At 55.0% G+C, this 23631-nt stretch overlaps 2 protein-coding genes across 2 annotated transcripts in view; one reads left to right on the forward strand and one right to left on the reverse strand.

The window, feature by feature from the left end:
• Nucleotides 1-3: 3 nt before the first annotated feature.
• LOC106146820 lies at nt 4-9173 on the forward strand (the record flags this gene model as incomplete). Its single annotated transcript, XM_013505439.1, is given in 2 exon segments — nt 4-351; nt 8331-9173. Coding segments are annotated over 2 exon segments (539 nt in total), but the record flags the coding sequence as incomplete, so codon positions are not given.
• Nucleotides 9174-11398: 2225 nt separating this feature from the next.
• The window catches only part of Tspear (thrombospondin-type laminin G domain and EAR repeats), a 53394-nt gene continuing 41161 nt past the window's right edge, over nt 11399-23631 (reverse strand). The window contains exons 10-13 of the mRNA XM_013506099.1: nt 22702-22931; nt 15656-15843; nt 14548-14649; nt 11399-11843 (exon numbers count right to left, since the gene is read on the reverse strand). Of these exons, the coding sequence (XP_013361553.1) occupies nt 11690-11843; nt 14548-14649; nt 15656-15843; nt 22702-22931 (674 nt within the window). The 3' untranslated portion in view covers nt 11399-11689. The remainder of the gene's footprint in view (nt 11844-14547; nt 14650-15655; nt 15844-22701; nt 22932-23631) is intronic.

The raw sequence follows: 23631 nt of genomic DNA on the forward strand, positions 1-23631 counted from the left end.
GGACCCCCTTGTCCCTTGCCGTCGTGCTGTCGCCCCTCAGGTCCCCCCGCGCCCCGCCCCGCCCCCGAGCCCCATCCGGGGCCTACTGGACCCTGCTCGCCCTGCCCCCGGATCTGGGCCCTGGAGTCAGCTCACTGCGCCGCAGACAGCGAACTTGGGTGGAAGTTAACAGGCAGCCGGAGAGGACTGGCCCTGAGGGCCTCACTGCGAAGGACGCCAGGACTGTGCTGCACGCGGATCTGAGCAGCCACGTTTCAGGGTGGAGAGGGGAAAGCCAGGACTGGGAGCTCGAGACTGTGCTGTGGCTAGCGCCGCCTAGTCCATGGGCTCGGATAGACATCAGCCGCGTAGGTGGGTGACCTGACGCTCGGGTCCCACTCTCTCCTCCTTTTCCAGGAATGATTTTCTTCTTCCTAGGATTAGAAATTATAGGTAAACCAGGCGTGGTGGTGCACGCCTGTAATCCTAGCACCTGGGAGGCTGAGGCAGGAGGATTGTCCCAAATTCAAGACCAGACCCTGGGCTACATAGTGAGATCCTGTCCCCCCACCCCCCAAAAAATAAACAATCAGAAAAAGGAGTTGCAGATAAACTAAAGTTAATGCTGCTCACCCTATACTTTGCTGCAATCCTTGTTTCCCTATTGGACCAGTATTAGCTGAGTGACTGCACTTGTGACCTTACAGATTGATTGTAGTGTGAGCTACGTTGTACTCACATTGTAGTTTTGCTGTACAAGATGATCCTGACAAAGGTCGCCGCCTGCTTGGGGCCTCCTGGAAATCCAGGAGCTGTTCTTCCTATTTCTGATCAAAGTCTCCTAACCTCCTTTGGTTCATGACTTTCTTTTTTGATGTTGCGAGACTGTGAGCAACTGCAGGGCAGTCGGTGCTGGGAAGGGAGGGCGCGTCCAGAGCAGGTGTCTGTAACCAAGTGCTGCTACCTGCACATACACTGGCTTGTAGAGATTGGATTGTGCCCCTGACCCCCTTGGACCACATTGGGGAGGTCAGCACGTGGCCTCTGCACGTGCAAAGGAGGTTGTCATGGGACGAGAGAGGACCTCCAGATGATTTAGGGGAAATATCCCAACTCCCGACCCGCTAGGTGTCCGACATGCCGAGTTTGTCTTCCCCAAAATTGAAGAATGAATTCTAAGGAACGGTGGAGGCTAAGAGGAGGAAATTTAGAGGGAAAGGTAGCTTCTGCCTGAGACGGGGACCTGGGGAGTGGGTTGCCCACGAGCCCACTTCTCAAAGGAAGTTTTTAGAACAAAATCGCAAGGTGGGTAGGAAATCACGAGTTGGAAAAAAAAAAAAAAAAGGAAATCACGAGTTGGGCACAAGGTGGGACAAAACCACCATCCACCAATCAGATTACAGGGATAGCCGCTTAGGTAATGTTGATCCGGTGGGGAAGCAGGTCACGTGCCGGTGTTGGTGGAAAGAACAGGATCCTTCGTCGGAGGGATGGTCAACCACGCAGGTGGCGGAGGGGGATTTAGAGTACCGGTCGGTAGTTGTTGTTTATCCCTCGGGGAGGTGTGTAGGTGTGGTCACCTCCTCTGCGTCTTAGGCCGCCTCCAGCCACAGTCCTGACGCATTCTCTGCCTGACTCCCTCGCCTGTCTCTAATAATTAGGCCACTCAATCCAGTGCGACCACTGTCCCTGGAAAGGGGAAGGGAGGATACAGGGAGAACAGGCCTTCTATCCGCCAAGGACGGAGGTGGGGCTGGGACCCACACGCAGAAGGAGCCCCTGGCCCGCCCCGGGCACCGGTACTGTGAGCTCACAGCGCCTGTGGGCAGGCTGACTGCGGGCTGCAAGCATTCTGGTGTCACCATTACGCCCGGGAGGGTGGAGCTTGTCCCCACTGGCCCAAGACTCCTGTCACTGGCCCCCAGGGACTTGGTGAGCTTGGAGCACAAATGGCTTGGCTCAGTTTTTGAGATTTTGTGCCGTCGATTTCCGGAGGCCTTTCCGCTTCTGCAGACTGTGGGCCTTCACTTCAGGCCCAGGAAAACAGTGACTGGGCCCGGGTTTCTCCCCGCCCGGCGCTCTGTCCGCAGCCCCGGCACTGAGGCTGTGACTCAACGGCAGCTAGGGACTGAATGTCCTCACAGAGCCCCCACGCCCACGCCCTGGCCCCGCCGTGGTGGCTGAAGGAGCCCGAGCGCCGCCCTCCTCGGCTCCCGGAGCCCACGTGAACTCCTCCGCCCCTGTGCTTTGCCCTGCAAATGACGCGTGGCCGTGGGTTAACGAGGCCTGGTGACCACGGTGCCTCAGGTCACCCCTCAGCACCGCCCCGCGCGCGCGCAGCCCCGTCCCTGGCGCAGCCGTGACCCCTGTCCTCGCACTCTCCCCGCGAAGGTCCCACTTTGACCTTGTCCTTTCACGGGGCCGCTCTACCCTCCCGACCCTGCGCGGTGCAGTTCTGCTCTGTGCGCAGCTGCTCCCCCATCCGTCCGGAAGGCACCTGTCCTGCTGCGCTCCTCCCCTCGCTCTTCCTCCTCACAGTGGCGCCGGAGCGGTGACAAAGCCTCACGGGGCTGCAGGGTCCCCGCTGCGGAAGTCACCTGATCCGAGCTGTGGGCCGAGACAGTCACTCAGGACACGCTGGCCTTAGAGATTTCTTCTTCTCCGTGTGAGCAGTACTGGGGGTGAACCCAGAGGCTTCACACTGAGCTCCATCTCCAGCTCTTTTTATTTTTACTTTTATTTTGAGACAAGGTCTAAGTCACTAAGTTTCCTAGGCAGGACTTGAACTTGTGATCCTCCTGCCTCAGCCTCCTGAAAGAGTCTATAGGCTCACAACATCAAAGCCAGACAGAGGGAGTTAGGAGAGTTTTTACTGGGAGTCAGGAGAAGAAAAGCAGCTCCTGGGTTTCCAGGGAGGTTCCTAGGGGGGCGCCAGCACCCCGAGACCCACAGCCTCTCTGGCTAAGTGCCGTCTAGTGACCGATCCCACGGGCTCTGTGGAGTTAAAGTGGTTTCCAGCCCAGTTGCTCAGCGTGTAGGGTTTAAAGGAATCGGATTTTAAGGAAAAGCTAGTTATTTTGCATTTTAAATTCCTGGAAACTCAGGAGCTTAGTAGGGTGGGGGCTGCATTCCGCGCTGCCTGAGGAAGCTCACGCTGGGTCCAGAGTCCTGGTTCGCTGCTTGTTCTTATTTTAATTCTCTCTCTTGCTTTTTTTTTTTTTTTTTTCTTTGTCTTTTTTTGAGACAGGCTCTCGCTATGCAGGTCAGGCTGGACTTGAGCTCACTTTGTAGCCCAACCTGGTCTCAAACTTGCAGCAACCCTCCTGCCTCACCCTCCTGGGTTCTAGGATTACAGGTATGCACCACTACACACCCCTTTTTTAAACTGGATCTCTCTATATATTCCAGGCTGGCCTCAAACTCAGAGAGATCCTCCTGCCTCGGCCTCCTGAGTGCTGGGAGTAGAGGTGAACGCTGCCATGATCAGCTTAGTTACTTACTAGACTGGAATCACCCTTTTTACTTTCCTCCTGGGAGCAGCCACGCCCTTGCAGGGAGGGGAAGTATATTGGGGATTGAACACAGGATATTCGATCACTGAACTGCACCCCAGCCCCTCCTTTTTGTGGTATGGAGATTGAACCTTGGGTCTTTGTATTGAGCTACATCCTCAGCCGTTTTTATTTCTTTAATTTTGAAAAAAGGTCTGGCTACATTGCCCAGGATGGGCTCAAATTGAAGATCCTCCTGCCACAGCCTCTTAGAGTGCTGGGATTACAGGCTTGTACTACCATGCCTGGCTTCCAGTCCTTTCATTTATTTTGAGACATGGTCTTTCTAAGCGGCCTAGGCTGACCTCAAACTTGTGATCCTCCTGCCTCAGCCTCTCGAGTAGCTGGGACTACAGGCATGTGCCACAGCTCCTGGCTAAGATGATTTCCCTCTGTCTTACTAAGGGCTGGACGAGGGCTTGTGCTTGCGGGGGACTCACTCTGCCCTGAGCTGCTCTGCAGTCCATGTCTACCTCCCTCCCACAGCTGCCACTCACTCGAGGCTTAGAGTACTTTGGGAGGCCTCTGCAGAACCCACCGTGGCTTACCAGAGCTGGCAGGCAGCTTTAACCCCTCAGCAGTTCTGTCTGGCTGGAGCTCACCTGGTGACACTGAGCCTGCCCGCGCCCTCACCCTGAAAAGGTGCGGCTGTGCTGCTCCTACACCTCCTGCTGAAAAACCCCTCGGAACCAAGCAGAGCCTTGGGCTGGGCGTGTGCCAGGACTTCAGGCCCTGGGGACTGTTGCACCAAGTTTGCAGAGACCAAGAAGGAGGAAAAGAGGGTTTCACCCTCCCTGGGCTCCTTCCACTGAGACTCCAGGTGTCCCCATCAAGCCAGAGGGCACTGTCCAGATGGCCTGGGGCCCACTCCGCTGCCCGCTGCCTTGTGCCCCTCGGGGTGCCCAACACCCTCTGTTTCTCTGGAGGATGGAAGAAAGCCTTGTTTCATAAAGGGTGATTGGAAACGGAGAAACAGACATTCCCAGAGTCCCTTCGGTTTGAGGGTGTGTTACTTTTTTGGTGGTGGTGGTGCTGGGGACAGAACCCAGGGCCTTTACACTGAACTTCATTCCCAGCTCTTTTTTATTTAGTTAGTTTTTTAGAGATGGAGTCTTGCCAAATCGCCCAGGCTGGGCTCAAACCAGCAGTTCTCCTGCCTCAGCCTCCCAGAATGCTGGGATCACCAGTGTGTGCTACCATACCTGACACGAGGGCGTGAGGCTTTTTGATCTTCTGTCTGTGCGTAGTTGGAGGATTTTACTTGAGATTAGATGCACTGTAAGTACTCAAGAAACACACTGGGGCTGGGGACAGTGGCACATACCTGTAAACCTGACTACTTAGGAGGTTGAGGCAGGACGGGTCATGAGTCAGAGGCCAGCCTGGGCAAATTAGTGTGACGCTGTCTCAAAATAAAAAATAAAAAGGGCTGGGGTGTGTCTCAGTGGTCAAGTGCCTGTGTAGGACACTGAGTTAGAATATAATTTTTAAAACTGCTGAGACAAAGGGGCCTGGCTGGGGTGGGACTGGATGGATAGAGGCTAAAAGCTAAAAGCTAATCTAATGAGGCTGGGCCTAGATTTTCCCAGACCCCAGATTTCTGTACCTGATGGGAAGACGCCACCTTCGCCGGCACAGAAAAACTTCATCTTCTGCTTTTAAGAACCAGAATGAAACTGGGTGTGGTGGTGCATGCCTATAATCCCAACACTTGGGAGGCTGAGGCAGGAGGATCACTGCTAGTTTGAGGCCAGCCCGGGCTACACAGTTCAAGGCCAACCTGGACTACATAGGAAGACCCTGCCTCAAAACCAAACCAAACCAAAACCAAACCAAACCAAACCATGAAGCCCAGCAGGGTCTTCTGGCACCTGCTAATTGTCTGGTGTCTGCAGCTCTAAATAGTCAATGTCCAGAGCAGTGATTTTGAGTGACATCTCCTTAACTCTTCAGTAAGCAAAATGTGGTCCATGCATGCAATGGATGTTACTCAGCCTTAAAAGCAAAAGAAATCTTATGTTTTTGCAGCACTGGGGATGGAACTCAGAATTTTTACCCTGAGCTCTATCTCCAGCCCATTTATTTATGTATTTATTTATTACCGGGAATCGAACTCGGGATCTTGCGCTTGCCAGACAGGCGCTGTGCCACTGAGTTATATCCCTGGCCCTTATTTTTTATTTTGAGACAGGATCTCACTTAACCGTTGAGTTGTCCAGGCTTGAACTTGTGATCCTCCTGCCTCAGCCTCTCAAGTAGCTGGGATTACAGGTGTGCACTGTCACACTGGCAACATGGATGAGTCTTGAGGACATTAGGGCAGATAAGCTAGGCCCAAGAACACAATTCTGTGTGAAGCCTCTCCAGAAGGTGCCACGGCAGGTGCCAGGCTGGGGTAGAGGGCAACCCGTGCTTGGAGACAGGGCCACAGCTTGGGAAGAGGAGCAGGTGCTGGGGACGGGCAGTGATGATGGTTGACCACGAAGTGCTCAGTGCCACGGAGCACAGAGCCGTGGAGGACAGATGTCACCCCTGTGTATTTCATGTCTTTTCTCGGGCAGCCAGGCAGGCACCCTGCAGGGCCAGGCACCTGAAAACAAATTCCTAGGAGCGCCTGCATCAGGGTTAACAGAATACGTGCAAGTGGTGCTCAAGGCCTGCCAAAGCGACCTTCACTTGGGGTTGAGCCCGCGCCAGGGAGGCCTGGTGGGGTGCAGGGGTGCAGAACCGGGACAGGCAGCGGGGTGGCCGCTTGAACTCCAGCAGGGAAACCTCGGGGTCGGGAGGGAGGAGTCGGGGTTCCCTGCTGCTGCCTCCTTCAATGCCCCAGACCAAAGCCCCTCCCAACCCCACTTCCTTCCCGAGCTGACCCCCCAACCCGCAAGGCCAGTTTGTCCACTGCGTGGTGGCTTTTGTCACACTTCCCTGATCTTCAAGACCGCGCTCCCCGCCTTGTCTGCAATTTCCTGTGGTCCCCTTTCCCGGTAACATCCCCTGCGGTTTGCTCAGCAGGTTAAACCCCTACGAAAGTCGGTTGCTTCTGTGAAACACTCGTGATGTGTTCACTTTCATTTCTCCTCGGGCGGTGACTCTGTGCTGTTCCTAAACCTCTGGAAGGAGAAGTACATTTAATCTGAGTTTTTTTTAAAAATGAGCATAAGTTAACCATCTATGCTCTTTGTCAGTGAGGTCTCAATAGCACTGTTCCACAAACTCGGAAACTGGCTCTCCGCACCGTCCCAGTGTAAGGGCACGTTCACAGAGCGGCAGACTTGCAGGCTTACGATAGCAGAAGTTAGAAGTCAATTAGAGGCCCGTGATGGGCCCGGGGATATAGCTCAGTGGCTTAAGCGCCTGCCTGACAAGTGCAAGGTCCTGAGTTCGACTCCCAGTACCCAAAAACAAAAAACAGACAGAGGCCTGTGACCACAGGCTCCTGCTGCTTGTCACGGAGCTGGCTTACTGCATTCACTCAGCCTTGACTGTCTGTGCCCAGACGTTCCTCCTTACCAATGTGTGAGTCAAACCGTCCCGCTTGTGTTTCAAAATACGCAGTGATTCCAACTTGCTTCAACAGCTTCAAGGCCCAGTGAGGGACACTTGACTCCACCTACACTTCTCGGACCCCTCCCGCCCAGAATGTTCCTGTACAGTTCTGCCTGGCAATATGTGACATATTTCTTTTTGTGTGTCTTTTTGAGACAGGGTCTCACTATGCAGTTCAGGCTGGCCTTGAGCTCACTTCATAGCCCAGGCTAGCCTCGAACTCGCAACGATCCTCCTGCCTCAGCCTCCCGAGTGCTGGGATTACAGGCGTGCACCACCACACCCGTTTTATGTGACATAGTTCTTGTATTCTGTGTAACCAATCATGTGATAACCTGCCACCACTTTGTACTTCCCACCTGCAAACCATACTTAAACCAAACTTAAATCTGACTTGGGGCTGGTGATTTGGACCTCTGGGTTCCCCAGCCGCTAGTGTAATGAAAGTGCAAAGAGTCTTCCATTTAGTTTGATATTGGTTTTCTGCTACATGATATGCAATAAGCCAGGACAACCAATCAACATTTGAGCCACTAGAGAATGGTTTAGGCCAGGCAGTTTGTCATCCATATTGTCCCCCCAAAATAATGCTGGAGGTTCTGCACAGGGCCCCTGCTTCTGCAGTCCACACAGTTCCATGAAGGTGGCTGGGGACTGGGGAAAAGAGGGAACTTCCTCTCTTTCTCTCTCTCTCTCTTTCTCTCTCTCTCTCTCTCTCTCTCTCTCTCCTTTCTTTCTCTTTTTGAGACAGGGTCTCACTATGCAGTTCAGGCTGGCCTTGAGCTCACTTCGTAGCCCAGACTGGCCTCGAACTTGCAATGATCCTCCTGCCTCAGCCTCCCAAGTGCTGGGATTACAGGAGTGCGCCACCACACATGGTCAGGAAACTATTTCCATGTGCTGTTTTTCCTCTTGGGCCCTTCTGTCAACCCTTATTTTCTCCCAAAGTGGGAAAAACCAAAAACACAAATGATATTGTCTTCAACTTTTCTAGGCTGCCTCACTTGTGACTTGAAGGGTCTGTATCCTACACACGCAGTTTCCTGGGCTGTCCTGTGTATGTTGATGTCTCTAAACAACTAGAAGGACTTACTGGTCTCTCTAAATGCGAACTCTGAGAAATAGATCAGCATTTCACTTTAGAAATAAACCAAATTTATGTCAAGATGTAGTTTGAAATGTTTACTTGATTCACCAAGCAAATTTGATCCTCTGTAGTTGCTTAAACCCATTGTGCCTGCCTTCCTTTTCAAGGTATCTCTTTTCAAGGAAAACAAAAGACAGAAGGAAGGAGCGGAACAAAGCAGAACAGTGCGCTCGGTTCTGCGTCACCCTGGCGGCCTCACCCGCAGCAGAGATCTGCTGAGACCTTCGGAGGACGGGGCACCGATTTCTCACACAAATCACGCCATGCTGTTTCCCATTTGACATCCAGTCCACTGTGACAGCGCTGGAATAACTAGCCTGCTAAGATGGCTACACAGCAAAGTGAAGAAGCAAACGCGCTCCCAGACCTCAAGGCTGGGCCCGGTGCCTCTTGCAACACTGTTTTCTTGAATAACATTCTTCAGTTACTTAATAGCTGTGACCCAGTTGGGCTGAGACTTCAAAGCTAAGGAGTTCCTCCTTGGACAAACAGTACAAATTCTTTTCTCTCTGTGGGAATCAACAATCAACAGAGGCCCCTGGCTATGAATTGTCCCCGATGATACAGTCACTTAGGGAGAGAGGATTTTTTTTGGTACCGGAAATCGAACTCAGGACCATGTGCTTGTCAGGCAGGTGCTGGTGCCACTGAGCTATATTCCCCGGCCCGATGCAGTCACTTTGGATCACAGATTCTATTTTGGACGTGTGCTGGTTGTCAGCTCACAGTCTCTCTAGCTTTTCTCTCACCCTCACTAGCTGGCTGGGAAGAGATGTGACCCTTTCACCTACAGCTTCTTCACGGCCCAGCCCAGGGGCTCTCTGCCAAGAAACACACAGGACTCAAAGGAAAGGACTCTATTTCCTCTCCCACCCTTCTCCTCCCCTCCCCTCCCCTGCCCACACCCTGCCCTCCCCCTCCTGGATAACTCATTCAGTGGCTTGGCTGAAGAAGATCCCGAAAGCCAGGCCCTAAGAGGTAGCAGAATGGAGGCAGCAGCTCCTGTAATCTGGACACTCTTTTCTCTCTCTCTTTTTTTTTTATCTTTTTGAGACAGGGTCTTGCTATGCGGTTCAGGCTGGCCTTGAGCTCACTTTGTAGCCCAGGCTGGTCTCAAACTCACAACGATCCTCCTGCCTCAGCCTCCCGAGTGCTGGGATTACAGGTGTGTGCCACCATGCCGGGCCTGGACACTCCTTTCTTGATGGACCCTTCTAAAATAAATGAATTAAAAATAAAAAAATAAAACAAATGAATTGCAGGATTCTACTTCTCATATGCAAACAAAAAACTGATGAAGACAAGGATGAGAAGGGTTATTTGGAAGGTGTTACATGGTATTTGGGAGGCTGAAATTTCTTTTTTTTTGGCACTTACAGATTTTATTTTATACAGGATCACAAGTGTTCTCTGGGACAGTTCTGAACATAAGAATGTGGGTTTGCAGGGTGACAATGGCCAGGCGGGTGTTAACTGTGTCTGAGGGTCACTCCTCTTCACCGCACCTCCCGCGCTGAGCCGCAGGGGTGCTGGTGGCACTGCGCCCATGAAAACACCAGGCCTCTGGCTGTGGCCAGCGCACTACCGGGAAAGAGATGCCAGTGTTTTATAGAATAACCCAGGAAACACAAGAAACTTGTCAGTAGGAAATAACAAGGTGAATGTTTATTTTGTTAATAGCTTTATTTATTTATTTATTATTTTTGTTGTTTTAAATATGTGGTCTTGCTGTGTAGTTCAGGCTGTCCTTGAACTCCCCATGGAGCGATCCTCTTGGTGATCCTCCTGCCTCAGCCTCCCCAGGGCTGGTATTACAGGTGTGTGCCACTGTGCTGGGCTTGTTTTCATGAATTATTGAAGTATAGAGAAAAAGATTTAATATTGCTTTCTTCCTATGCTTCCATTAAATTCAAGGTTTCTGAGTCAAGATTCTAATATGTAATTACACACACACATATATATTTTGGTACCAGGAATCGAACTCAAAACCTTACACTTGCCAAGCAGGCACTATGCTGCTGAGCTATATCCTCGGTCCTATAATTCTACATTGAAGAGGAGTTTAAACTGTTTTAGCTGGGCGTGGAAGCACACACCTGTAATCCCAGCACTTAGGAGGCTGAGGCAAGAGGACTGATGCAAATTCAAGGCCAGCCTGGGCTACAAAGTGAGTTCAAGGCCAGCCTGAACTGCATAGTAAGACCCTGTCTAAAAAAAAGCCCAAACGCAAAATAAAACAAAGCTCTTTTGATGCGGAACATTTCCTAGAAACTGCTCCCTGCTCAGACTTCCGCAGTTTCCAGCACAAAGGTGCAGCCCTGTTTTGTCACGCATCTTTAATCTCGTGGCCGTGATCCCACCTGCACTGCTGGCGCTTAATGTCTAGTGTTTGCATGGGCTGCCCAGGGGGTGGCCCAGGGTGTGTGCATCCTTCTTCTTGTTTTCTCTTCCCTTGTTCGGGGGACTGAACCCAGGTCCTTTGTGCCGAGCCACATCCCCAGGCCCCTCCCGCCTCCAGAGTCTCATGCAGCCGGCCCGTTGGGCTGGGCCCTGCAGTCTTCCTGCCTCAGTGTGGTGTTCTGTCAAATCTCTCTGAATGTGACCCCGTCCCCAGAGCTCAAAGGAGAAGGAGACGAACAGCCTCAGGCTGCCACTCTCCTGTTCAGTGACTGTTAGGGACTCCAGGACAGAGACTCCAGGGTGATCACCAAGGTGTCGCCGAGAGCAGGGCTCTGATTGGCCTTGGCCGCTGCTAGGAGCCTGGGTCCTGCCCTGTTCCCCTGTGAGTTCCTGACCCAGGACTGGGGCTCTGGGGAGGCCCCTGGCTCCCACGCAAACCAGCCTGCTCCCTATCACCCGCACCCAGGACCTGGGAGGCCATCACCCAGGCCCCCGCTGCCCCGAGCCCACAGGCCTGTCCTTGCCTGGAGGCTTCAGTGTGACCGGCACCCTCAGCCCAGCTGCAGGGCTGGAGCAGAAGGCGGAACACCGGCTATTTGTGGCCTTGGGATTCCCGCCCTGGCCCGCCCCATGCAGCAGTGGGCTAACGGAACCCCAGGAAGCTGCTCCCTGCTGGGTGAGGACAGCCTTCTCTCTGTTTCGGTGACTGGGGACCCCACGTGCCCCGCTGTGGAGAGCAAGTTCTGGGGGAAACTCCACGATGCCACACGCACTGTGCAGAGCGCAGTATAAATATATTTCCACGTAGATGGGAGACAATAAATAGGTGGCTGGCAGGGCAGCGTCTGCGAAGCAGGACAGGGCGATGTCACGGGGCTGATGCCCAGGATGTGCCAGGGCCCCGTGGTGTCTGAGGTAAAATGTGAGGGAAACCGGTCCTTTGAGACGGCTTCCCCGCTGGCACAGGCCGGGCGCTGAGGCTACCAGGGCGCCCCCCAACGCAGCCACCAGCAGCGGGCAGATGTCCTCGCCCGTGCCAGGCCCGTGGTGGGCCGCCCTGGGCCCCTCAGCCCGTGCGCAGCCGCAGCACCCTGGAGAGGGGCTCCTTGGCACTGGAGTACATGAGGTAGGAGCCGGCTGCCGTGCTGAAGGCCTCCCAGTCCCTGCAGCCGAAGGTGGGGAGGCGGTGAGCCGCCACGAAGCCCTCGTAGCCCTGCCACCTGCAGGGGAGACAGGGTGTCAGCGGCGTGCGGCCGCCACGGGACCAGCCGGGCCTCCCTGGCCTGGTGCGGGCTGCGATGGACAGAACAGGCCGGGAGTGGCCTTCTCATCTGCACAAGGGAAGCTGAGGCCCAGAGGGAATCGGAGCTGCCCGGGGCCCTGCCCAGGCTCCTCACAGCCACCCGGGGCCCCGAGCGCGGGTGCCAGTCGTGTGTGGCAAATGATGGGTCCTGGGGCTCTGGGTAGGATGAATTTTCCACATAAAGCTTCCAAACAGAGCTGCTCAGACCCCCGACCTCCCCTACAGGTGTCTTCTCTGTGTAACTGAGGTTATACAGACTCACCTTAGCGCTTCTCCTGATATCGCTGCTGTCAAATATTTTATATTTGGATTTTTTTAATACTTGGATTTTTAAACCATATAGATTTATTTTGTATATGGATATGAAGTAAGGTAGAGGTTTATTTTCTTCTGGATAGATGGTAAATTGTATGAAATCCTTTTATTAAACAATGCATCGTTTTCTCACTGACTTCAAATACTATATATATACATATATATATATTTTTTTGTTTGTTTGTTTATTTGTTTGTTTTCCAGTACCGGGAATCGAACTCACAACCTTGCATTCGCCAGGCAGGTGCTGTGCTGCTGAGCTAAATCTCCAGCCCCTTCAAATACAATATTTATCACATTAAATGTCATAAGTGAGTGGTTCTTCTGGATTTTATTTTATTCCACCTATCTTTTACATTTTCATTTATTTATTTTGCAGCCTTGGGGATCAAACCCAGGATATCAGTCAGCATAAGCAAGTGCTCTGTACTCCCAGCCCCACTGCCTCTATATTTATTTTTGGAAAAAAAAAAATCACCCTGCTACACTTGTATGTGAACAAGTCCTCCTTCACTATTACCATCTTTCAAAAGTTACTGGCATCTTTACAATATTACTCTTCCACATGCTTTTTAAAGTTACTTTATCATGTAGAAAGTCTCCAATAGTGAATTTTATTTTATTTTATTTTTTTGAGACAGTAATCCTCCTGCCTCAGCCTCCCGGAGTGCTGGAATTACAGGCATGCACCACCACGCCCAGCTCAGTAGTGAATTTTAAAGAAAATCAAGAATTTTTTTTAGTAAAATATAAGTGACCAAAACTATTTCAAGAGAGATGGAGAACAGTGCCCAAACTCCTCTTATGAGAACTTGAGCAGGTTTTCAATGGGATGGACTAGACCCGACATTAGCCTGAGGTGTGAGATCCCAGCACTGCCTCTCAGGATCCAGATATAGAAGTTCTAATGGATTTCCTTGAGATCTGGACAGCATAAAAGGACACAGACACCAAGAAGAGCTCGCTGGGGTGTTTTCCTTGCAGTAGCCCGCCCTGTGTCCTCCAGGGTGTAATTTTATCTTTATTTTTTTCCTTTTTTACTCAGCCCAAGCCTGCTCTGCACAGCCAAAAAGTGAAGTAAAACTTTTCACTTTTACTTCTTCAAATAAACTTTTAAAAGATAAAAAAAAAAAAAAAAAAAAAAAAAGAGAGATGGAGAGCTGAAGAAGCCAGTAAGCATGCGAGAACCTGGAAAAGCTGTCTAAGAGATGTTCTCAAAAGGTACCAGAAGCCAGGCATGGTGGCGTACACCTGTAGTCCCAGAACTAGGGAGGCTGAGGCAGGAGGATCACTGTGAGTTCAAGGCCAGCCTCTACTAGGCAGTGAGACCCTGCCTCATAAAAGAAATTTTAAAAAAGATACCAGGCCCAGATGCGTTTAACCTGATGATCTTGAAAAGTAGATAAATCTATTTTTCAAAGTATCCTAGCTCATTGGTGTGCTGAAAAAACTTTGGTGTGTAATTAGGGAGTGAGACTTCAGGCCTACCTGAATAAAGCGGTGTACCCAACAGAAACCAGAGACCAATTTTGTTGTGTTCTGTTTTTTGTTTTGGTCTTTTGAGACAGGGTCTTGCTTTGGAGCCCAAGCTGGCCTTGAACTCACGGCAGTCCTCCTGTCTGGGTCTGCTGAGTGCTGGGATCGCAGGCGTGTGCCACCGCGCCCACCAGGCTCAGAGACCAATTTAATTTCCTCTTAAGATACAAAAGTCTTATACACAAGCAGCCGGGAGCCAGCAGCGGGTTAAATAATTATGCTCATCTGTTCCTGGCGTGCAGGGAACCTGTCCTGATAAACACCTTGGGAGAACTGCACTCGTGCTGCAAACCCAAAGCAACTGGAGGCATGAGGGACCCTCAGGGTGCTGGGCAGCGCCCGGCTGGTGCTTGGCATGCTCTCCGGCCCCTGCGCTGCAGGGATTCTTAGGTAGGGAAGAAATCCAAGTAAGGCACAACAGCTTTAGGAAAGGAGAAGCAGAGCTGCCTCTGTTCCCAGGGGTAACGACGGCCCCAAGTCCATGAGACTCCTGAAGAGAAACAACAGCGTGGACAGTTTGTCCAGGTGGTGGGGCACAGAACCCGGTAAGCAGCAGGGATGGAAGTGAGACTCTGGCCCTTAGACCGACAGTGCTGGGGAGCCAGGGAAAAACGCAGCACAGCAGCGCCCCGTCTGTGTGAGGAAAACCAGCCACGAGGGTGCCCGTGTGCCCGGCCGGCACGGGTCAGCAGTCGGGGCCACGCGTGGGGACATGCAGCTCAGCCGTGTGCCCCGCAGCGAGGGTGAGCCCCGCGAGGACAGCCCCTCACCTGTAGATAATACTGTTCACTGAGAAGGAGCTTCCGTCGAAGGAGTTGGCCACCACCAGGAAGTAGTCCTCTCCCACCGAGAAGAACTCCCAGTCCAGGGCACTGCAGAGGTGAGCGGGCGTGAGACGCGGCCAGGGCCGGCCAGGCGCGGGCGAGGCTGGGGCCTGGGCTGGCACGGCCTCTGGGGATATGGGTCACTCTCAACTGCCTCCTGCTTGCCGCGCACTGAACTTCACTCGAGAAGGCGGAGAGGGGCTGCCCCAAACTCCCTCTAGGTGGGCGCCTAATTCTAGCAGAGGGGCCCAGGGTTCAGGGCGGGTCAGGCTGCGCCATTCCGTGGTGGCCAGGAGCCCGCCCGGGGCCTTTGGAACCAAATCCCATGCCGCAGCTTGCTTTTCTTGCTTTGTTCTGAGGGTTATGGTTTTTTCCCCTTAACTTCTAAAAATTGTATAAAATATTAAAAACTAAAACTAGAAATTCTATTCGACCCAGCTATTCCCCTCTTAAGTTTCTTCATGAGGGAGTTAAAGTCATCATTTGTAAATTTTTTTTGAGTCGCGATCTCAGGATGTAGTTCAGGTGGGCCTTGAACTCACAGCAACCCTCCGGGCTCTGGTCTGAAGGTGACCGTGGCGCCCTGCTCCTAGGACCTGAGGGTGCAGGTTCGGCTGCATTTTTGCTCACAGACTCAGGAAGAGCCCTGTGCAGTGGTGGTCATGTGGGGTCTTGGGTCTGGGTCCCATGTGGTGTCCTGTGGCCTTTGGTGGCCCTGACTGCACATCAGACTGGACCCACACCACGTGGCACACACAGAGCCCCTGAGGCTCCCCAGCCTCGCGCTGGCTGAACACTTGGGTCCCCATCCTGGAAGCGCGGGAGGGTGATTTCGCCTGCAGCGGTGGCTAGAGACACACTCCTAGACCTGCGTCACAGGGGGCGCCGTGGGCACAGCCTCCTGGGGTAATCACGGATCCGCCCTGGCTGTCTCCCCACAGGACAGCTGGCGTGCAGGGAGACGCAGGGCTCTGTGCCCCGTGCCCGCCTCGGGTCCTCCAGGAAGGGTGCTGGACGCCGCACACGCCCCCGTGCTCGGCCCCCAGCCCAGTACCTGCAGGTGGGGATGTCCTGAAACTTGACAAAGGCCTGCGCCGTGACGTTGAGCTCGTAGATGACCGAGTTGATGACGTAGGAATCGTTTTGCAGCTGCATTTCCACATCGTAGCTGTGACTGTTGGCGACGGCCAGGAAGATCCTGTCCCCGATGCGGAAGACCTCCCAGTCTGCGGCACCAAACGTCTGGGAGGGGAGGGGGCCGCTGTGGGAGCGCTGCGCCCGGTGCCAGCGGCAGGAGCCCCGCCTCCCGAGAGCCCCAGGTCCAGTCCGCAAGGCCAGGTCTCTGACCGCAGGCGGCGACCCCCGTCCCTGGGCTCCCGCTCTTCTGCAAGCCACGTTGCCCCCCTGAGGGCCCCCAAGGAGGGAGTGTGTGTGGGGTGTGTGGGGCAGGAGGTCAGGAGACCCTGACCCAGAGGGGGAAGAGTGCTGGGGAGAGAGGGACATCGGGGGCTGCTAGTGAAGGCAGCACAGGGCAGGGGCTGCCAAGTGCGGGACCCTGACAGGTGCAGGGTACAAACTCTCTCGGGGACCCCAGCCCCAGCCCCTCCATCAGCAGAAGCGGGGAGGGTGGCGGACATACAGGCTGGACACAGGGCCTGGAGCTGGTACTACAATTTCTCCCTGTGCCTTCCACTTCTGGCTCTGGCTGGAAACTCGTGACCCTGACCTTCCGCCCACAGCAGCTGCAGACTTGCGACGTCCTCGGAAGGTGCACCTGCTCTCAGGTGCAGGCAGAGGGCAGCGAGGGGCACTGCTCGGGGAGGGGCCGCACCGGGGGAGACCACAGGGACTCGGCTCTGGCCACACTCCGTCCGCACCACCTGTGTGGCACGGAACGCAAGGGAGGCCACAGTCTGGGGCGGGGGTCAGCGGGCAGGGTTCGGGGCTCAGGGGGTGGGGTTGAAGGGGACATTCTGGGCGGAGAGACCCCCAACACCCAGCTGCTCATCTCAAACCCACGTCGTGCTCCTGCACTGCATGTGGAGTTCAGGAGCCAGAGACAGCTGCGGCGGGCTGGACGGGCCCGGCTAGCACCGGTGACGCAGAGCTGGGCTCTGCACAGGTTCAGAGGGGTTCAGGGACGTGTCAGGGTTTCCACTGAAACCACAGGTGCCAGGAGCCCTGTCCCAGGACCAAGGGACTGGAGAAGGGCTAAGCAGCGCTGATTAAATCGTATGTATGACACTGTGATTATGTGTTTTGCCAGACTTACATGCATATGTTTATGTATGTGTACAGTCACATGGTCACGTTATATATGTGTGAATATATGTGAGCTCACTTTATAGCCCAGGCTGGTCTCAAACTCATGACAATCCTCCTGCCTCAGCCTCCTGAGTGCTGGGATTACAGGTATGCGCCACCATGCCCGGCTCATACATAGGATTTAATCTACGTGTTTTATTTTGTCTCATACACTTTTTCAGCAAGTTAAACATAAATACTTAGGAGGGTCATACTTGGATACGTGGAAAAATTTGAAAATTTCTCTAACAGTCTTTGGCAGGCACTTAAAAAACATCTAAATTTATCTTCCCTTCATCTTCCTGGTCATTACCTATTTTACTTTTAATTCTAATAATGAGAAATTAGCTTTAATGTTGTAAGTAGACAATTAATCAGTGCTCAAATCTTGCAATCTGAATATTAATTGGGAAGATACCTCTACCTTTGTACTGAGTGAATTAGTAAACTCCCAGTTTTTGTTTCTTTTTTTGGTATAGGGAATTAACTCATGACCTCATGCTTGCCAGGCAGGCGCTGCGCTGCTGAGCTATATCCCTGGCCCCATTTTTTTTTTTTTTTTTATGTCTCTGATTTGTCCTCACTGTTATTCCTATCAGAAAGCAGTTCTTCTTTCTAGGGGATTTAACACCATCTTGGAACTGTTACTGCCAGTTTGTGGTCTGCAATGATTGATCACTATATGTATACACTGCAACTCAGTACCCCTTTCCAAGTACTTCTGCACCTTACAAAACATAGCGATGGGAGGAGGTGTATTCTTGTATTAAACACATTCTTTGTGGAAAAAGAAATAAACAGCACTGAACTTGGTACGGCAAAGCAAGGCCAAGCCAGGCTCCCAGAGCTGACCAGCTGTTCACAGTCCAGACTCCTCGGTGGGAGACGCCAGAGTCCACTGTGAGTATGGAGGAGCCACACCGGCACTGTCAGAGAGCTCCCAAGAGAAGAGAGTCACCGAGGCACCCAGAGAAAGAGCGACCAGCCCAAGGAAGCGATCTCAGCAACACCTGGCGTCTTCAGAGTCACTGAGCGGGGCGGGCGCAGCTTGGGCAGAGCTTGCTGTGTGCCACCCCTGGGTTGCAGTCCCAGCAGCGGAAGAGAAAGTAACGACAGAAAAAAATATGCAACTAATCTTCTACAACCAGTGAAAGGAGTACCTTCAGAATGAAGGGAAGACAGGCATTTTTAGATACAATGACAGAAGCAATCGCCCGCAGACCTGCTTTATAAGAAACACTGAAGATGGCGTTTCAGGTTGAAGGAAAATCACACCAGATGGGAATTAATATATGTAGAAAAAGAAGACAGCAGTAGGAATGGGGAGTGTGTGGATGTCTGAGGAAAAACTTCTGACAAATTATGCAGCTTATAGCCTAAGTAGCAGTATGACTTTTATATGTGCCCTCAAGGGCATGCTGGGTGGGCAGGGGAAACGAAACCATGTCCTTGTTAGGTTATTCCGTTGCATGTGAAGTAGTTTAATGTTAACTCAGACTCGGCTGTGATAAGGTAAGCATGTGTCCTGTAACTACTGGAGTAACCAACTTCTGAATAAGAGAGAAAATGGAAGACCATGTATGTGCAAGGAGCCGGTATCCAGAATACAGAGAGACCGTCCACATACCCACGAAAAGGCCAAAAATGGAAACCATGGGCAGAAGACTTGTGTAGACTTTTGCAAATGGAAATAGAGGAGGTCGATGAGCATATTAAAAAGTGCTCAAGGGGCAGGAGATTTAGCTCAGTGGCACAGCGCCTGCCTGGCAAGCGCAAGGTCGTGAGTTCAATTTCTGGTACTGGAAAAAAAAACAACAACAAAAAAGTGCTCACATCCGTGAATCGTTGGGGAGTGCAAATTAAAAGCCAGTTGAGGTGGTTACTGGACCTGCTGTGGTGGAAAGCTGCGCAGGAAACAGCCCCGGAGTCCAGCACAGAGGCCGGCGGACAGGCCGTGATGCCCACGGCAACAGAAAATCGCCCTGGAAAAGCACAGCAGCAACTATCTCTGCCCACAGCAGCATGGCACTGCCTGTGGATTCCACAGAGCCCGAAAAGCTACCAGGCGGAGAAACCAGCAGGGGCTGCCTGGTGGGGAGGGACGAGGGAGCGGGCGCAGAGGGGTGCGGGGCGGGCACGTTGGGAATGGGAGAGGTGCATGCTCTGGCCCCGGAGCTGGGTGGAAGAACCAAGCAGGGCGCTCAGCATCCGAACATGTCATTGTGTGCCCACAGACGAGGTCCAGTGGAAAGCTCTACTCCCAGGAGTGCAGCATCAGCCCCTGAGGACGCGGCTCCCCGTCTGCAGTCCCTGACGCTGACCAGGGTCTGTGACTGGGAGAAGAGGCCACGTGCACTTGCTCTGCTCCTGTGAGCTCAGCGGCCGACTGTGCTGGGGGGACGAGCCAGCCCCTGTAACGTGTCTCCTCTGTCCAGCCCCGTGGACGCTGCTGTTTTTGTTTGCCCAGAGAACCCAGGCTATCACAGAGGGTGTTTAAAGGTCCCAGCTGCCTGGGAACTTGGAAGGGGGTCCTGGGCCCCCAGAGCCGAGCCTTGCAGCCCTATCCCAAGTGAGACCCAGTTTGTTTTCCCATGTTAGGGCAGCACTTGGAGCGGATTCCCTGGCTCTGTGCAGTGCAGGGAGCTGTGCGCAGGAACTCACCTCTGCATCTGCAGGAGGGCACCCTGCAGGCCACTGCACGACCTGCAGGATGGCCGTGATCTCTTGGGTCGCAGACAGCTTGTGGCACTGTGTTAGAGCATCACACCCTCCAGCAGGTCTTGGGAAATGCTCAGAGCCAAGTCCCACCCAGATACGCCCTGTGGGGACCAGCAACTGAGTCTGGGGTGCAGAGACCCCTGAAGGCATGCCCCCCAGGTGGGGACTGTCTGCTTCCCTGGGGACCCAGCACTCCAGAGAGGCAGGCAGGTGATGCTGTGGGGCCTGCCCCTGCCAACTGCATCTCCTACTGGCCTTGGCCCACGCTGAAGGCATCACCTGGGGACGTCTCTGTCATCCAGACCACAGGGAAGAGGCTCAGGGTCACACGGGACAGGGGTGTTTTCTCTCCACCCCCAGGTCAGTTAAGCTGCTCGCCCAAAAATTCCACACAATGCTGCCCAGCTGTCTCCTGGTCCCCAGGCCCATCCCAAGCCTGACGGGCTGGTGGTGCTCAGCGGGAAGCAACCACCGAGCCAAACATGTAGACAGCAGAGGGCGCCGCTGCCTGCCTGAGCCCTGGTGGGAGCTTTGAGCCGCAGTCACCGTGTCCCAGAGCGCGAGGCTGCCCATAGGAGACCCAAAGACAAAGAGTGAGTTCAGGCTAAAGGAGGCCACTCACTAAGCCAAGCAGAGGACCAGGACGGGGCAGAGGCCTTTCCGGATGGGTGCGGTCTCTCTGCACGCTGCTCTCGGAGTCATCATCCCCAGGGCCACCGTGTCCCCCGGGGGGCGTCAGCACTGTCACTCTGCCCACCCCGCAGCGCATGACACCCAAACCAATGGGTGCGGCGGTCACCTGCCCGTTCTGCACCCCGCAGAGGAAACAGGACCCTCTGACTGTACGGCACCGACACTTCCCAGCACGCAGAGGACGCCAATCAGCACACAGCCACACGTGTGTGATATCTGTGCACACGCCAGCAGCACAGCCATGTGCATCCACACGCCCCACATGCACACATATGCACACGTGTGTGGACACACATGTGCATATGCACACAAGTAGGATGCGTGCACACACCGCACAGACACTGCCGCTGGCAGATGAATACCCGTGCAGACGTGCATATGTGTGCACACACATCTCCACACATGCACACACAGCGCACACACTTACACACGCCTGCACACAGGCACACGGGCATGCCTGCACTCCCAGCACGTCTCCCCCAACGGCGGGCTTCCTCCCAGCTCTGAGGGGCCTGCTGCTGGCTTCCCGCACACTGCTGCCGGCAGAGGCCCCAGAGGAGTTGGGGCAGAGCCCTGTGCGTGGCCCTGAGCACACTCTCCGGCTCTGGTGGGGAGGCCAGGCCACCCCGAGTGACGGGTGAGGTGTCCTCCTGCCCCACGGAGCCCGCGGTGGGGAGCCTGCTGGTGGGACACTTGGCGTGGAGACACAGGCTCAGCGAGCACAGCAGAGAGGGGAACGCGAATGCATGCAAGGAGGAAAGGGCAGGTGTGAGGCGGGGAGGGGCAGCGAGGAGGGCAGCAGCAGGACATACGGGAAGTGGGGGTGGGGATGCGGGGAGCCCAGGGCCTGGGAAGCCAGCGAAGGCTTTGAGCAGGGCAATAGGAAGAGATGCGTGCAGGAGCTGGGTGGTGTGGAGACATGGCAGCACCAGCAGGCATGAGAGAGAGAGAGAGAGAGAGAGAAAGAGAGAGAGAGAGAGAGAGAGAGTGAACGCCCGGTGCTGTAGGGCCGCTGTGTGAACCTGCAAGCAGGGCCCGGAGACGGCGCAGGCCTCCCCCACTCCCCATCCAGCCAGAGTCGGGTGAGGACTTACACCCCTGCTGCCTGAATTTGAGATAAACGATGACTTTCCAGCCTGTGTGTATTCCACAGGTGACAACTTTTTCAGGAACAGAAATTATGCCTTTGTATCCCAGAAGTCAAGGTGCCCCAGGCACCACCTGCTGGGGCGGCACACAGGCGCCAGGGCGCAGGCTGCCGGGCCGCTGACTGTTGGTTTCCCTCTGCCGGAGGCACTGGCAGCCTGCACCTGCCCCTCTGCCTGGCCGGAAGCGGGCACACGGCCCCGGGCTGCACCAAAGGGCGGGAGCTATGCAGCCTGGGCTGTTGGGCCAGTCCTGTCCTCTCAGGGCACGGAGGAGAGGAGAAGCCCGCATCGCACCATGCCCAGCCTGCAGCCGGGCTCCTCTCCCAGGGACCTCCCTGGAGTCCTGCCACGCCACGCTGGCACAGCGCTGGTGCCCACACCCACGCTTGCTCACCCGTGTACACACACCCTGGAGAGGGCGCACACTCACACCCTCGAGGGCGCCGTGCCTGGTGCTGTGGGTTCTGGGCACTTTCCACCTCGTCGGTCCCCCAGGGGACTTGCTGCCATCACACCCCCTTTTACATGGAGGACTCCTAGGGGAGCGAGACCCTCCTCATTGTGGTCCACACCAGCACGGCCCAAGACAGCACCATGGAGACCTCAGTCCTGCAAACCTCCGTGCTGAGTGGTGGCAGGGCCATGCCGGGGCCCCCAGTCACCCGGTGAAGAGGCTGGGGCAGTTCCCTGCGGCCGAGAGGGCCGCCCACACCGACTGCGACCCACGGAGACCCCACAGCCTCTCATGCTGCCGCTGTGCTCTTGGGCTTCAGCCCTCAGAACCCCGAGCCAAATAAACTCCCGCAATTCCCACATCACCCGCCTTGGCCACCGGCATAGCAGCAAGAAACAGGCCGAGGTGCAGCCCACGGCTCGGCCCAGCAGCCCAACAGCCTGCAGCTCGGCATGAGACGCCCGGGAAGGCTCGTCTCTCCCTCCCTCCAAGCTGCCGGGCTCTGCCGCCTGCGGAAGGTCCCACAGCTCCTGTTATAAGGCCCAAGAGCCTTGAGGAGCTGCCTTTAATGCCCTCTGAGTAGCCGCTGCCCCTGCTCACCCTGCCCCAGCTGCCAACCATCCCCCTGCCTGTGCCCCAGTCACCCTTTGAACTTGCGCTGAGCCTCGGTGCCCAGGAGCCAGCAAGGACTGTAGAGCCTGAGCCGCTGTGAGGGGGCCGGGGGCCCGGTAGGGTGGGGTGCTGGATCCCCTCAGGACAGCCCAGCTGACCTCTGCGCCTTACCAGGAAGGACTGGAAGAGCCGGAAGGAGCCGACCAGCCAGATGTACAGGTGGGAGTGCACCCTGGTGGAGGTGCCGTTGAAGGTGTTGGCCACCACCAGGAAGGAGTAGGGCCCCACTGTGAAGAACTCCCAGTCGTAGGCGCCCGATGTGGCGATGCTCTGGTGGGGTTCGAAGCGCCGGGTGCTGGGGTTCCACTTGTAGATGACACTGTCGATGTTGTGGTTGTCACCTGGAACCCAGGGCCACAGACAATGCCCACGGCAGCCTGCGGGACCACAGTGCCCTTGGCGGCCCTGCCCCAGGTCCCTGCCTGCTCTGGACGTGTGCCGCCACCAGCGTCCGTCCTCTCTCCCCCCCGGGCCCAGCGTGGTGGACCGTGCTCCTCGACGGCTGCCTGCAGCCCAGGCCCGGCTGCTCCCCTTCTGCTGCACCCTCATTCCTGTCCTGCAGGTCTCCAGGCTTCACCTGCTGCCTCCACCCAGGTGCCCCTGCCCGGCTCTTGGGAGCACAGGGTGGGGCATTTCCTGCCTGCCTCGCTGGCGCTGCCTTGGCCCCACTGCTTCTCGGGTGTCCGGGGCAGAGGACTTGCAGGGCAGGCTGCCACCTTGGTCCCTCTGTCCCCTGGATCCAGGACTGGGAAACCCTGCTGTTGCCCACTCCTGGCAGACCAGGCTACGAGACCCGGCCCAGAGACCAGGCTTCCCGGCTCCCCGGCTGTGCTGCCCACGTCCATCAGAGCTCAGCGCAAGCTGTTCTTGGGGAAGCAGGGACGACAACGTTCAGGTCCCTGCAGCCCATGCACACCAGCACCCTTGGGACTGCCCCTGGCCTGCTGTCCAGGACTCCGCTTGCTCACCTGGACCAGCCAGACTGTGCCTGAGGGCATGCTGGTCGTTGGTGTGCTATTTTCAAACCAGGATGGGAGCCGA

Source organism: Chinchilla lanigera, unplaced genomic scaffold, assembly GCF_000276665.1.
Source record: "Chinchilla lanigera isolate Chin_1 unplaced genomic scaffold, ChiLan1.0 scaffold00006, whole genome shotgun sequence".
Lineage (NCBI taxonomy): Eukaryota > Metazoa > Chordata > Mammalia > Rodentia > Chinchillidae > Chinchilla > Chinchilla lanigera.